This window comes from Poromitra crassiceps, assembly GCF_964638095.1.
Source record: "Poromitra crassiceps genome assembly, chromosome: 8".
In the NCBI taxonomy this organism is placed as follows: Eukaryota; Metazoa; Chordata; class Actinopteri; order Beryciformes; family Melamphaidae; genus Poromitra; species Poromitra crassiceps.
The window spans coordinates 29,932,755-29,948,540 of NC_139629.1; the positions used below are offsets into that span (position 1 = coordinate 29,932,755).

The window sequence follows — 15,786 nt, forward strand, 5'->3', positions numbered from 1 at the left end:
GAGAGATCATTCAACACAGGTGTGGGTGAGAGATCATTCACCACAGGTGTGGGTGAGAGATCATTCACCACAGGTGTGGGTGAGAGATCATTCAACACAGGTGTGGGTGAGAGATCATTCAACACAGGTGTGGGTGAGAGATCATTCACCACAGGTGTGGGTGAGAGATCATTCACCACAGGTGTGGGTGAGAGATCATTCACCACAGGTGTGGATGAGAGATCATTCATCACAGGTGTGGGTGAGAGATCATTCATCACAGGTGTGGGTGAGATCATTCAACACAGGTGTGGGTGAGATCATTCACCACAGGTGTGGGTGAGAGATCATTCACCACAGGTGTGGATGAGAGATCATTCATCACAGGTGTGGGTGAGAGATCATTCATCACAGGTGTGGGTGAGATCATTCATCACAGGTGTGGGTGAGAGATCATTCACCACAGGTGTGGGTGAGAGATCGCTTCTAGTGGCATCACACAATAAACAGGCAGGAAGTCCAAAGAAAGCCCAAGCTCCTCCCACAAGTTGCCCAAAGTCAATACATCCACAATAGAAAACCCCGCCCCTCCCTGGCATTACAGCTGGTGACTTCAATACCTGACCCTCTTAAGCTTGTGTCACTCCCATGTTGTAGTGTCCTATGTAGTGTTTGGCCGTATGGGTAACTCAAGTTCCCAGTATGAATGGCATATCTAATGTTGGGCCACTCTGTCTCTCAACCTCCTTTTGGTGAGGCCTACACAGAGCCACAGATAGATTTAAGTCGGTACACGACGTGGTGGTATGGAAATTTATGAAACCAGTGATAGGATACATTTAGTTACTGAACACATCAAAAGTGTCAGTTTTCACCATATTCTCACAGTAGTTGGGCTTGAGAGCAGGAAGTTACAGTAGCTTCTGATTGTTGGGGCTCTTCTGAAGCTGATCAGTGAATAACCCCCCTTAAAGAATTATCGCTCTCAATGATGCAAAAAAATGTCTTTATGGGTTTGATGTGCACTACTTCTTTGCTCTAGCGTAGTGTTAATTTCGTCGACAAAAACTATGACGAAAAATGTTAGTCGACTACCTTTTTCCCCAAGACTAAGACGAGACTAAAATGATCAGACTTTTAGTTTAATTGACTAAGACGAGACTAAAATACTCAAACTTTTAGTCGACTAAAACTTGACTAAACAAAAAGAGGATGGGGTTGACTAAATATGATAAAAACTAACAAGGACATTTGACACAGGACTAAGACCATGACAAAATTTAAAAATAGACAACAAAATTAACACTAATTATAGACTGTTTCTTCCCCTCAATGCAGCAGTTCAGGTTCCTGTGCTGCAGCATCATATATGTAGCTGACATGTAGCTGTCTTAAAAACATTTACAGTAGTTACAACAGAACCTGCCCAGTCTTAGCTAAGGGTCTTATCTATATGTGTATGAGGCATTGTGTTCCCAAAATGTACAGCTACTTGCTTGTCTACATTATATCATATCTATGCTTTCCACACAGCACAGCCAGGCTCCCTCCATTCTCCCCTCAGCTGCGGGCTGAGCAGGGACTGTAAATACGGCCCACTTGCCGTTGCTACCGCCATACGCCGACACTGGCCCGGGTGGGCAGAGTCACCATTAGCTACTTTCCCTGGGAAAGAGTTGCCAACACTGCTTCGAATTACAATTACTAGTACAAGCGCATCAGCAGATTCAACAGTTTTCAATGACTAAAACTAGACTAAAATACTTATGGTTTTATTTGACTAAGCTGAGACTAAAATGCTCAAACTTTTAGTCGACTAAAACTTGACTAAATAAAAACAGGATGAGGTTGACTAAATATGATACAGACTAACAAGGACATTTAACACGGGACCGATTTCAGACGGCAGCCCGTCTTTATTGTCACACAACACACTACAACACATGCACGGAGGGCCACAACACACACATGCTGACGGTGGCCGGTGAAATTTGTCCTCTGCATTTAACCCATCCTGGCTTTGTCCTTTCCTCCGGGGGGCAGGCCAGGAGCAGTGGTCGCTTTCTCGTACAGCGCCCGGGGACCGACTTCGGATGTTGTCGTCACTGGTCGGATGACGATGACGATCTGATCTTCTGCATGTTTTTAGTGGGGGGGGTTATATACGGAGGAACCCCCCTGGGGGAGCACGGGGAGAACATGCAAACTCCACACAGACAGAAAGGCCCTTACGACGAGATACCCCACCTGGGCAGTAGGCACTGAAGATATGGGGGGGAACACAACCACAGCGCTCACAGTGTCCCAGGCGAGAATCGAACTCAGGACCTTCTGACTGTGAGGCGACAGCTCTACCACTGAGCCACCGTGCCCCACTGAGCCACCGTGCCCTTAGGGACTAAGACTAAGACTAAATAAAAAAATAGTCGACAAAATGAACACTACGTGTGAGAAAGTAGGTTGTGGCTTTGCTCTTGCAGTGGGTTAGAGCTTCCTCTTCTCAGGGCTACTCTGTTGTGAGCCTGAGTGAGAATCTGTGCTTGATACCATCTGTCTGAAATGCTGTTGCATATCCATAGATAGATAGTAGTGGGAAAGTAGTGTGGAAATCATCATCTCTGGATTTGTCCATAAGGGAGATTCTTGATGAGCCATGATGGGGGGTGAAAACTGTTCATATGCACTAAGGTGTTTCGGTCAGTTAAGACTAGGCATCTCGCACGCTCTATTCCTAGGCTCGCCCGCTACACGGCCTCGCCCAGCTGGCCCTGCAGCTCGGCCGCTGCGCGGCCTTGCCCTGGCTGCTCCTTGATGGGATACTTCAGGGATGCTGGATCACGTGTCCTGGAGCTGGCAACATACAGCTGTCCAGGGCTGAAGACGGGGGTCTGAAGTCAGACTCCCACTTCTTTTTTGTGACATCACTGATCACTGATGATGTCAGAGTGGGATTTACGACATCACTGATCTGATAATGTCACACATCACTGGGATTTATGCCGCGGCAGGTTGCCAAGTGGCCACCCGACCATTTTCTAATTCACAATAAAAACTAACGTTGAATAAAGTTTGCCTGAGCTCCAGCTACATTGTCAAATATTGCCTGCCAGCGTCACACAGACTAGCTACCCGAAGTAAGGACACTGACTGGAGCACTCTTTTTCATCTGCACGTTTATTTAGGGGTTGACTGACATTTTGACAGGTATAGGCTGTCTGTCTTCTTCAACTTTTGTCTATGTACACTGTCCCTCACTGTTGAGCACCAGGACCTTTACTTCCAAAATTGGCTGAAGCGCTCTGGACTTGATGTTGAACTTTGCTGTGGTCCATCTGGACTTTATGTTGGACTTTGCTGTGGTCCATCTGGACTTTATGTTGGACTTTATGTTGGACTTTGCTGTGGTCCATCTGGACTTTATGTTGGACTTTGCTGTGGTCCATCTGGACTTTATGTTGGACTTTGCTGTGGTCCATCTGGACTTTGTTGGACTTTGCTGTGGTCCATCTGGACTTTATGTTGGACTTTGCTGTGGTCCATCTGGACTTTATGTTGGACTTTGCTGTGGTCCATCTGGACTTTATGTTGGACTTTGCTGTGGTCCATCTCTATTTTTCTTTTTCTCCAAAACTCCTGCACTGTTGTGGTCACCTCGATCTAAAGCGGAAACCTAACCCGTCTTCCTATGTTGTCATTGGTCCGTTTGAAACCTAACCCGCCATCCTATGTTGTCATTGGTCCGTTTGAAACCTAACCCGTCATCCTATGTTGTCATTGGTCCGTTTGCGATCAGTTAATAGCCTTTTGGTTTGCATGTTTGGATTTAGGCTACATTAATTCAAACTGACTGTACTCAGTACTCAATTATGATTTAAAAAATAATGACGTAGATTACATAGTGCAATCCATACTCAAGAGTAAAATTACAGACTTGAAGAAATTACTCTTAAAAGTATACAAGTACCCCAAAAACAACTTAATTACATTAGAGTAGTTGTAGGACTAATAAGTTACCTCCACCCCTGGTATCTGGGGGTATTTTGTCTATTTCTAGCTGTGACCAGTCATGGCCCAGCTGAGCTCTATAAGTCACTTTTGGTTGGTCCCCTTTTGCCCCATTGTAGTATTTAAACACGTGTGATACAGACATTGCACTAGGGGCTGCGTTTACTCACAACGGACAATTGTGTTAATAAACGCCATCAGTCATGTCTGGATATGTTCGGGAGTTTAAACGCCATCAGAGTAATGTCTGGACATGTTCAGGAGTTCACTGCATGTCTGAAAAGGGTTAATACAAACAGCTGCAAGCCTGCAAATCAAGCAAGTAACGTTAGATATATACAGTAGTGCTAGTGCATAATAGTGAAATATCCAGAATTCAGCTTAACAATGAGGTGGCAAGTGATGAGACAGTTACTTCAAAGATAATTGATTTATTGAATTTGATTTATTTATTGCAATAAAAGATGTACAAAGTATTGGTAATCATAAATGTTAAAATGTTAGAAAAAGCATATCTGTGAGGGTTAACAGTACAGTATATCAAAACATTACTGTTTCAACCGGCTAGGTAGATTCCATCCACTTGTGTGTGTGAGTGAAAGCAGGAGGAAACTGCTTTTGCCAACATGGCTTTTCTTGAACAAGGCTTGTAAAAGATAGAAATATACAGATATGGGGGGAGGGGGGGGGTTAAGAAAAAGACAAATTTTAGTGAAATCAAGAAAAAAAGAAGTAGATAATCAACATGCAAATTAACTTAAAAAAAACTTGGAGAAAATGCTAAACTAAAATAAATATATCTTTCTCCATATTAATGTTGACATTAATATTCCACTCCCTTAATTTATGCCATTAGACTACTATGTTTATTTACAGGTTAGTTTCGAAGTGTGAACTAGAGGACACGTCATGAGGAGGGGGCTGGGGGGAATCCGAGGTGGGTCCTCCCAGCTGAACACCATGGAACACCATGCCTGAGTCTATCTACCCAGCTGAACACCATGGAACACCATGCCTGGTCCTCCCAGCTGAACACCATGGAACACCATGCCTGAGTCTATCTAATTGATCAATACATTAACGAAGACAACACATTCATTATTTGGTTGTGACAGACTTCCATATGAACCAGCTGCTCTCGAGAGCCGAACCTTGAAAGTTAGCCTACGATGTCCCTTAAATGAGCCGAGGTGAAAAGTCTGCTCAACGCAACACAAGCTCATATGCATAGAGGTAACTGTATATCTTCGCCCACCTTGACACATTCAAATCCACTCCTCCTACTTGCCAGCTCTCTTGTTTTAAACGTTCGTGGCATTCATCGATTGTGCCCAGCAGTGGCCTGGGTAAACCCAGCCCCCACGTGACCTGAGAGCAGGTCACTGGGGGCTGGGTTTACCCAGGCTAGCCCAGCAGTGGCATAAACTGGTGACCCATCTGGGCCTTGTGGGAATGGGTTAGCTAGCAGTCCATTCATTATACAGGAGGACAGGATGGCCGACACTGCATGCATGAGTGCAAAACTCGAGTCTACTGTAGCGCTAAAAACTGCAAAGTGGAAAATGGTCGCAGAATGAATCAAACTCCACCCACCAGAGTGAGTCAGCACTTTCCAAGCAAGGAGCAAGCCTACAGCAAGCACTGTAACAGACTAACGAGGGGGAGGAGCAAGCACTGTAACAGACTAACGAGGGTGGAGGAGCAAGCCTACAGCAAGCACTGTAACAGACTAACGAGGGGGAGGAGCAAGCCTACAGCAAGCACTGTAACAGACTAACGCGGCTGGAGGGTGGACTTGAAACGGAAACACAATTTTAAGATTTACTAGAAATATTGCACGCATCACGCGCTCATTTCTAGCGCCGCTCTGAGCATGCGCAGTTGAGCAATTGCGCGCCGTGGCGCACCCCTCGCCCTCCTTATATAGTAGTGAGATATACATACATACACACACATAGTTCTAGTGAAAACACTCGGTAAAGAGGGCCGACAATGCACTCTTTACACACTACTAACGGATGGCTTAGAGCTATATCTGCTTTTAGCCACGAGAGGAACTCAATCCTCCAGCCAGTATGGCTTATAAGAGAAAAGGAAATGAGAACAATCGTTTAGTTGTAGCATTAAGGCAACGTATGAAGTAAGTTGTGGGGGTGGAGTGGTTTCTTTACAAGAGAAGAATCCTATCATCGCAACAAGGAAAACACGGAAAGGTTCTGGTTGTTTTAGTGAACTAGCTGCTCTTCTCGCCCGACACCTAACAAATCCTACAAACAAACCTAACAAATCCTTTTACCTTTGGATCTTTGAAATGCGACACACAGACACATTTTTAGGCACCGTTTAATAAGTCCCAGGTGAAGCTCAATTGTGTCTCGTTTGTCGAGTAGCCGAGCAGCGAGCTAATAAATCTATGGGTTTATTATCTGATGGTGTTAAGAAGGAAGACTCAAATGTGGATAGAGGTAAAAAAAAAAAAAACACACCAAGGAGCAAAAAAAAAAAAAAATCAATGAGGGAAAGAGACAGAAAGTGACAGAGAAAGTCTTCATGCAATCAAGTGGACACCCGTCACTAAAGTCATGCAATCCACCGGCAGATATACAAGTCTCCAACTAAAAATGAATCCCATTTAAAAGCCAATAATAAAAGTAAGTATTATCCATCAATATATAGGTACTAGTATCAATCTGATAGAGATCAATATTCAACTGGAAGGCACATCCATAAGGCTTTATAAGGTTTTGCAAAGCTTTCTGCATGGTTCTCACTCAATACTCAATGAAAAAAAAAGAAAAAAAATGGGCTGATTATTGCTGCATCACAAACACAAAAACGACCCAATTAACCGTAGAATGATGACATCAAGATAATAATAAAAAACCCAATATTAACAGTGATGTGAACATTGTGCACAACCGCTTTCAAGCCAGAGAGAAGTGAACTGAAAGAAAAGGGGCGGGGGGGAAAAGCCATAACTAACAAGAGCTAAACCCAAAGCCCTCCCTCTCCATTTTGGGATAAATTAAAGAAAAACAAGCAGGGACTCACCAGCTGGGCAAATTTACAGCTCCACCCCCTTCACTTGTGTGTGTGCGTGTGTGTGTGTGTGTGTGTGTGTGTGTGTGTGGGGATATCTGAAGCAACATCATTTCCTTTATCGCTACCAATATCATCATCATCACTATTCACATCAATGGCTGCATCTTCTACCATCATCGGAGTGTATGTGGCGCACCTTTTAACCCATTGATACCTGACGCAGCATTTCTGTGTATATCCCTCATTTGTGTGTGTGTATCCCTTTAAGACCGCGAACCGCGTCACGCGGTTCGCGGTCTTAAAGGGATACACACACACACAAATGCTGCATCAGGTAATCAATGGGTTAAGCCAATGGCACAGCAACCAAACATTATGCAACAACTGCCACTGTTTGATGGGTGTGTGCCATGGGCTAAACAAAGACATGTTTGATGGGTGTGTGCCATGGGCTAAACAAAGACATGTTTGATGGGTGTGTGCCATGGGCTAAACAAAGACAAACCAGGATTGAACATGTGGAATCTGAGCAAACGTCCCCAGACGAGGACAGACAGCCGTGGCACACCTGACCACACACACACATCTGTGTTTGTTGTAGAATGTTGGATTGGTGTGCCATGGACTGGATCCGGGATGCGTTGTGTGGGGGCATGGCTCCCCGGAGGCAGCAGGCGATGTGAGGGGAAAGGAGCTGGTGTGGCTTTAAGAGTAGAAGGTGAGGACGCTCTGGTGGTTGCCGCGCACCAGGAGGATGGGCGGCAGGTCCTTGGATAAAGCCTCCAGCCAGGCCATGTACAGGGCTGAAGACACCGTGCCCTTCCTCGCCAAGGGCATGCTCCTGCAGGGGGCAGACAGAGAGTCAAATGTTAACAGGCATCTCCAGGACAGCTTGTGACAGTCACTACATTGCTTTTGGAACATTAGCCCAAGGTCCATTACAAAGAAAAGCTGGAGCGGAAATGAATGTTTGGAAATGCAAAGGAGGCATTATAGCAGGAGTTCAACATCATGATGGGGAGTGATTGACTGCCGCGACCCCACCTCCTTTGCAGAGCAGCACACCACCCACCTGGAGCCCCTCCAGCCCCAAGCTCTGACCAGAGATGAACAGCTGGTGACTTCCATCCTGAACAGAAGTCAACCCACACAAAGCCTGTGGCCCAGAGAGGCTCAGAGGCAGGGTGCTTCAAACAGGGCTAAACCCCAAAACACTTTTTTTCAGCTTTTAACCAATATATATGGCTTTTGGGGTGGTATGTGAAGGATTCTGGTAGAAATCTCCACATTTGAGACCAATCTGTTTTTACAATTTTACAAACTCCTATCATTTCAGCAGCATAAGTTCCCTCTATGGGTTCAAACCTGCTTTTTTTTGTGCCCTCAAATGAATGGGAGATTTGGTACATCGTGACATCATGGTGGTATTTGCCAGTGCCTCACTCATGTGAAAAATATTTTTTCCCCCATGTGATTATTACTGTAGTTCACGCGGCGCGAGCCCTTTAAGAGCAATGCATCATGTGTAATCGCCTACTGTGGCTAATATTAGCCGCTAGTTAGTTATGTTACATGGCAGTAAAACGCTACTGAATGACCAACTGATATAACTTTTAACCATTTCGAGGAACACTGTTTCCATACGGATCACCAGCATTAGTTTGTTGTTTATAATGTGGATGTATTTAACATTTATCGTTCCCCATCTCTGATATACTGAAAATACTGGGAGGCGGGCCATAGCGTCTCTGTCGATTTTATTTGACAGTTCTGGGCACTGGCGTTGGCGTTGGCCAATCCGGGGCCAGTTGCACCAACTGGTCTTAACTATGCCTGGTCGTAACTCCTACGTCGGTCTTAGTTAACACATTGAGTGCCAAGGACGTCTGTGCACGTCCTAAAAAAAAGTAACGAGGAGTGCCAAGGACGTCTGTGGACGTCCTAAAATCATAATTCATATTATTCCATAATTCTGCTGTTTAAGGTCGTACCTAGCCAGTGAGCATGAATCCCTTCAAGGGATCACACGGCGCCACCTTAAACATCGTCACAGGAGCTGCTCCACCCACCTCAGATCCTTTACTTTGTACAGGAGACAGCGGAGAAAGCCGTGATCAAAGTGGAAACCGATGCATGCTTCAGCCAGAGCCGTATATATTTCTCTGTCTACAGCGGAGAGTGGGCTCGGCTGCATCCGCGCTCACAACTGAGCTCTTATGCTTCTATCTATCTCCACACGATTTCCTGTCAGAAAGCCAGCATCCGAAGCCGAACGGCCAAGCCTTTTCGTTCAGTCGCGTTTGCCAGCGCGCATCATTTCCTTGATGGGCGCTGGGATCTGTCCGGGGCAAAAACGGAGTCGAGAAAACAAACTCTGTGCGTGTGGGAGGAGCCCGCAGCTCAGAGGTGGAGAGAGAGGGGGGGGGGGGGGGGGGGGTGTGGCACACAGGCTGCACAGAAACCACACCACACGCCACCACATCAGAAAACACCAGCCAGAGTCAGTGAATGTGCTCGAAATTAGAGTGCAAAAGGTATTCATAAAAGGGACTATATCTTGGAAAGTAAAAAAAAACGACAGAAAACCCTTGAAAGTGCACTTTTTTGAGAGGCTGTCATTTCATAATGGAACTGTCTAGAAACAAAATTTCTTCTTTGGAAGAAGCAGGAGTGTTCAATGTTTCATTAAAGTCCAGCCCCGTTAATATAGCCATAATAGAAAAAATTCTATAGCTGTTTTCAACTGAATGGAAGTGAATCTGGCACAGGCTGCAGACAATTTTACTGAAGCGCTGTGGCACTCAATGTGTTAAGACCAGTCTTTAGAGTGGATTTATGCCTGTTGCACCAACACGGCTTACGTCTGGTCTTAACTATGCTGGTCGTAGCAATGCGCGTCCATGTGAATTGCCAGGGAATGCACCCTGATTGGATGATGTTGCAAAAATGTGCCTCGCGACCTGCTTGGAGCATCACTGTGCCACTACGCTCTATCAGCCACTACTGTATGTGCATCACTACACCCTCCCTCCTCTCACCCTCCCTCGCTCCGAGGGAAAAATGGTGGTGATTGAGCCAGTCTGAATGAAATTGAATGTAACGTTCCCAATTCTATGTATTAAATTCTAAAAAACTAACGGCAACATTTGGGAAGGCTAAGCCACACAACTAGTTCGTTATAATCTAACATCATGCTTCGATGGCGACGTTACGACGGTGACGATGACGGTAAGGACTCAAAAAGGTCTCCGCTGATAGACAGAGATCTCTGTTACAGGCAGGCTCTACGCCTCCTCCTGACCAGGCGTAGGAGTTACGTCTGGGCTTAGTGAAAAGAAGGCTTAAGCCCTCTTGGTGCAACCGGCCCCAGGGTGTGTTCCACCCCCAAATCGATTGTGTTCTGGCACAAAGCGAGTGGGTTTCAGGACGAAACGGTCTCGAGCCACTTACGTTCTCTTTAGAGCAGCGCAGTAAATACAATATTCCTGGAATGTGAGTTTAACTAAACAGTTACATGTCCTCTGCATTCTACAACAAATAAAGACATTACAATTTGTTTTATTTTGTATCTTACATACTTATTGGCCAAGTTATGATGTTTATTCTGCCAGGGTACAGAAGGGAGTATAGGCGGCCATCTTGCCTGCAGAGTTTTCAAATCAAGTAGAATACCGTTTTGCAAGAAATCTGGGGGGGTTTAGTCCTGCTTTAAGTAGTTCAGTTAAGTTTAAATCCGGGGGGTTTAGTCCTGCTTTAAGTAGTTCAGTTAAGTTTAAATCTGGGGGGGTTTAGTCCTGCTTTAAGTAGTTCAGTTAAGTTTAAATCCGGGGGGTTTAGTCCTGCTTTAAGTAGTTCAGTTAAGTTTAAATCTGGGGGGGTTTAGTCCTGCTTTAAGTAGTTCAGTTAAGTTTAAATCTGGGGGGGGGGTTAGTCCTGCTTTAAGTAGTTCAGTTAAGTTTAAATCTGGGGGGGTTTAGTCCTGCTTTAAGTAGTTCAGTTAAGTTTAAATCTGGGGGGGGGGGTTAGTCCTGCTTTAAGTAGTTCAGTTAAGTTTAAATCTGGGGGGGTTTAGTCCTGCTTTAAGTAGTTCAGTTAAGTTTAAATCTGGGGGGGTTTAGTCCTGCTTTAAGTAGTTCAGTTAAGTTTAAATCTGGGGGGGTTTAGTCCTGCTTTAAGTAGTTCAGTTAAGTTTAAATCTGGGGGGGTTTAGTCCTGCTTTAAGTAGTTCAGTTAAGTTTAAATCTGGGGGGGTTTAGTCCTGCTTTAAGTAGTTCAGTTAAGTTTAAATCTGGGGGGGTTTAGTCCTGCTTTAAGTAGTTCAGTTAAGTTTAAATCTGGGGGGGTTTAGTCCTGCTTTAAGTAGTTCAGTTAAGTTTAAATCTGGGGGGGTTTAGTCCTGCTTTAAGTAGTTCAGATAAGTTTAAATCTGGGGGGTTTAGTCCTGCTTTAAGTAGTTCAGTTAAGTTTAAATCTGGGGTGGTTTAGTCCTGCTTTAAGTAGTTCAGTTAAGTTTAAATCCGGGGGTTTAGTCCTGCTTTAAGGACTGCTCCACTCAGCTAGGTGGGGTCTAACTCTGCACCAAGCTTTTTCAGCGCCTTTTGGACTCTGGCTGTGTTCCAAGCCAGTGGAAGGAATCCACTATCATCTAAAAACCCTGAGATGAACAAAAACATGCCAGGGAACCCAAATGACTAGTGATGTCAGTACTGTGTGAATGCATGGAGAGAGTAGTGTGTGACCTGCTCTCCACCACGGTGGCAGAGAGACTGGATCCACTGCAGTTCACATATAAGGCAAAGTGTGGTGTGGAGGACGCAGGTCTGACCCTTTTAGACATTGTGTCCAGACACCTGGACTCAGCACACCCCCACAGGACTCAGCACACCCCCACAGGACTCAGCACACCCCCACAGGACTCAGCACACCCCCACAGGACTCAGCACACCCCCACAGGACTCAGCACACCCCCACACTACACACACACACACACACACACAGGACCATTTGCTTGGTCTTTTCCTCTGCTTTTAACACTGTACACATCCTGCTACACCGCCTAGTGGAGCTTCAGCTCAACCCCACAGTGCTGATGTGATGGTTCAAGAAGGTTTTAACGGACAGTGAGGCCACAGCAGGTGCTGCTAAATGGTTTTAACGGACAGTGAGGCCACAGCAGGTGTTGCTAAATGGTTTTAACGGACAGTGAGGCCACAGCAGGTGCTGCTAAATGGTTTTAACGGACAGGGAGGCCACAGCAGGTGCTGCTAAATGGTTTTAACGGACAGTGAGGCCACAGCAGGTGCTGCTAAATGGTTTTAACGGACAGTGAGGCCACAGCAGGTGCTGCTAAATGGTTTTAACGGACAGTGAGGCCACAGCAGGTGCTGCTAAATGGTTTTAACGGACAGTGAGGCCACAGCAGGTGTTGCTAAATGGTTTTAACGGACAGTGAGGCCACAGCAGGTGCTGCTAAATGGTTTTAACGGACAGTGAGGCCACAGCAGGTGCTGCTAAATGGTTTTAACGGACAGGGAGGCCACAGCAGGTGCTGCTAAATGGTTTTAACGGACAGTGAGGCCACAGCAGGTGCTGCTAAATGGTTTTAACGGACAGTGAGGCCACAGCAGGTGCTGCTAAATGGTTTTAACGGACAGTGAGGCCACAGCAGGTGCTGCTAAATGGTTTTAACGGACATGAGGCCACAGCAGGTGCTGCTAAATGGTTTTAACGGACAGTGAGGCCACAGCAGGTGCTGCTAAATGGTTTTAACGGACAGTGAGGCCACAGCAGGTGCTGCTAAATGGTTTTAACGGACATGAGGCCACAGCAGGTGCTGCTAAATGGTTTTAACGGACAGTGAGGCCACAGCAGGTGCTGCTAAATGGTTTTAACGGACAGTGAGGCCACAGCAGGTGCTGCTAAATGGTTTTAACGGACAGTGAGGCCACAGCAGGTGCTGCTAAATGGTTTTAACGGACAGTGAGGCCACAGCAGGTGCTGCTAAATGGTTTTAACGGACAGTGAGGCCACAGCAGGTGCTGCTAAATGGTTTTAACGGACAGGGAGGCCACAGCAGGTGCTGCTAAATGGTTTTAACGGACAGTGAGGCCACAGCAGGTGCTGCTAAATGGTTTTAACGGACAGTGAGGCCACAGCAGGTGCTGCTAAATGGTTTTAACGGACAGTGAGGCCACAGCAGGTGCTGCTAAATGGTTTTAACGGACAGTGAGGCCACAGCAGGTGCTGCTAAATGGTTTTAACGGACAGTGAGGCCACAGCAGGTGCTGCTAAATGGTTTTAACGGACAGGGAGGCCACAGCAGGTGCTGCTAAATGGTTTTAACGGACAGTGAGGCCACAGCAGGTGCTGCTAAATGGTTTTAACGGACAGTGAGGCCACAGCAGGTGCTGCTAAATGGTTTTAACGGACAGTGAGGCCACAGCAGGTGCTGCTAAATGGTTTTAACGGACAGTGAGGCCACAGCAGGTGCTGCTAAATGGTTTTAACGGACAGTGAGGCCACAGCAGGTGTTGCTAAATGGTTTTAACGGACAGTGAGGCCACAGCAGGTGCTGCTAAATGGTTTTAACGGACAGTGAGGCCACAGCAGGTGCTGCTAAATGGTTTTAACGGACAGGGAGGCCACAGCAGGTGCTGCTAAATGGTTTTAACGGACAGTGAGGCCACAGCAGGTGCTGCTAAATGGTTTTAACGGACATGAGGCCACAGCAGGTGCTGCTAAATGGTTTTAACGGACAGTGAGGCCACAGCAGGTGCTGCTAAATGGTTTTAACGGACAGTGAGGCCACAGCAGGTGCTGCTAAATGGTTTTAACGGACAGTGAGGCCACAGCAGGTGCTGCTAAATGGTTTTAACGGACAGTGAGGCCACAGCAGGTGCTGCTAAATGGTTTTAACGGACAGTGAGGCCACAGCAGGTGCTGCTAAATGGTTTTAACGGACAGTGAGGCCACAGCAGGTGCTGCTAAATGGTTTTAACGGACAGTGAGGCCACAGCAGGTGCTGCTAAATGGTTTTAACGGACAGTGAGGCCACAGCAGGTGCTGCTAAATGGTTTTAAATCCAGCAAGTTGATTTTAAACACAGGGCTCCCCCAAGGCTGTGTCTCATCCCCCCCCCCACTCTTTGCTGCCTATACCACCTTATTTCTAGCTGCCATGATGCCTGATGGGTGCTTCTTCCGCTTCCGGTGTAATAGACTGTTTTACAGTCTATGGTTTTAACTTGACAAAAAAAAAAACGTCTATGAGGATTTCACAGCAGAGCCATTCTGCTCTACAGCCGTGTCGTTCGGGTGCTGGGATAACATAATGCATTGTGGGCAGTCGGCTACTGTGGCTAACGCTAGCGGCTAGCGTAGTAGTTACTTTACATGGCAGTAAAACGCCACTGAATGACCAAATTGATTTAACTTTTAACCATTTCGAGTAACACCGTTTCCATACGGACCCCCAGCATTGGTTAGTTGTTTATAACGTCCTCCAGTTTCCGGTTTATAATTCGAGTCTGCAGCCAAAGAGTATAACAAAGGAAATGGCAAGCTGCAACAATAAGTCACGTTAAACCGGACCTTGTACCCATGATTATTTTTTACAGTGGGGCATTCAAAAATAAGATACCAATCACATAATGGTCTCTCTCTCTCAGAGCTCTCTCTCTCTCTCTCTCTCTCTCACACACACAGTAGGCTTACATGACGATGAGGTTGGCTGTGCTTGAGTGCTCCTTCAGCAGCTCGTTGAGTCTGATCTGGCGATTAGTCTGAAAGACAAAACAAACACACAGTTTGCCACAGAATCACCTCAAGCTATTTCACTGCTCACTCACTCACTCACTGACTCACTCACTCACTCACTCACTGACTCAAAGCCATGGTCCACCAATTTGGGGCCTGCAGGCCACTCCGGTTGTTTTGGCCCACCATGGATCTGACACACACACGCACAATATGACTGTCTTTCAAAGGCTGTGGCGTGCTCATCTTTAAAGCTAGCGTGATGATCCATATGAAACTAGAAGAACTAAGGAATCCATTGCTACCAACCATGTCAACCTACCTTGTCGGAAAGGGAGGTATGTAACGCTCGAAAGTTAGGCTAACATTTTGACGAAGGAAAAACTGGCAAGGAAAAACTCACATGGCCAAACGGATACAAATGTATGTTAAATTTAGAATGTAAATTGTCTATCAAATTGAATACATTTGAATGTAATTTCACCTAACATCAACATTTATTTTTGGCCCATGGCCCACCATCCAGATTAATTTTTGGCCCTTCACAAGAAAGAATTAGGCGCGTCTGCTCTATAAGCCAACAGAGTGGCCCTGTAAAAGACACTGGCCTCATTTTACCAGTTCAATTACATTGAAGGATGGCTTTACCGGTAATCAACCCACTTTGTATCATTAATAATCTCTGTAATATTATCATTAATAATCTCTGTAATATTAGCACATGGGCAGTGATTACCTCTCTGTGTGTTCTCTCCCATTTCCTCCTCTGTCAAAGCGCTCCGTTCTGACGCGTTTTACATCACAACGCATCAGAACGTAATCTGCTGTATGTGGGGCTGTTCACACATAACGTTTGCATTTTTGCATGGAGAAAGCGATACCCGGAGCATTTTTTCTGAGGAGAGGGACTGACTGTGATATTAGGTGACGCTAAGCTAACATCTAAAGCCTACCTTTAGACAGTATCTCCGATGGTTGGATGGATGGCATTAGCGCTTCGGAGCAG

The 15,786-nt window shown here is 45.9% G+C and overlaps 1 protein-coding gene across 2 annotated transcripts in view; it reads right to left on the reverse strand.

Annotated features, from left to right (window-relative positions):
- Positions 1-7,352: 7,352 nt before the first annotated feature.
- The window catches only part of slc12a2 (solute carrier family 12 member 2), a 156,411-nt gene continuing 147,977 nt past the window's right edge, over positions 7,353-15,786 (reverse strand). The window contains exons 26-28 of one of the 2 annotated variants that reach the window (XR_014552956.1): positions 14,739-14,806; positions 7,454-7,867; positions 7,353-7,416 (exon numbers count right to left, since the gene is read on the reverse strand). Coding sequence is in view for 1 of the 2 variants with exons in the window: in XM_083641696.1 (XP_083497822.1) it covers positions 7,732-7,867; positions 14,739-14,806 (204 nt within the window). In the remaining variant the exon portion in view is untranslated. Of the gene's footprint in view, positions 7,868-14,738; positions 14,807-15,786 lie in introns of both variants that reach the window. The other variant, XM_083641696.1, reaches the window with a different exon arrangement.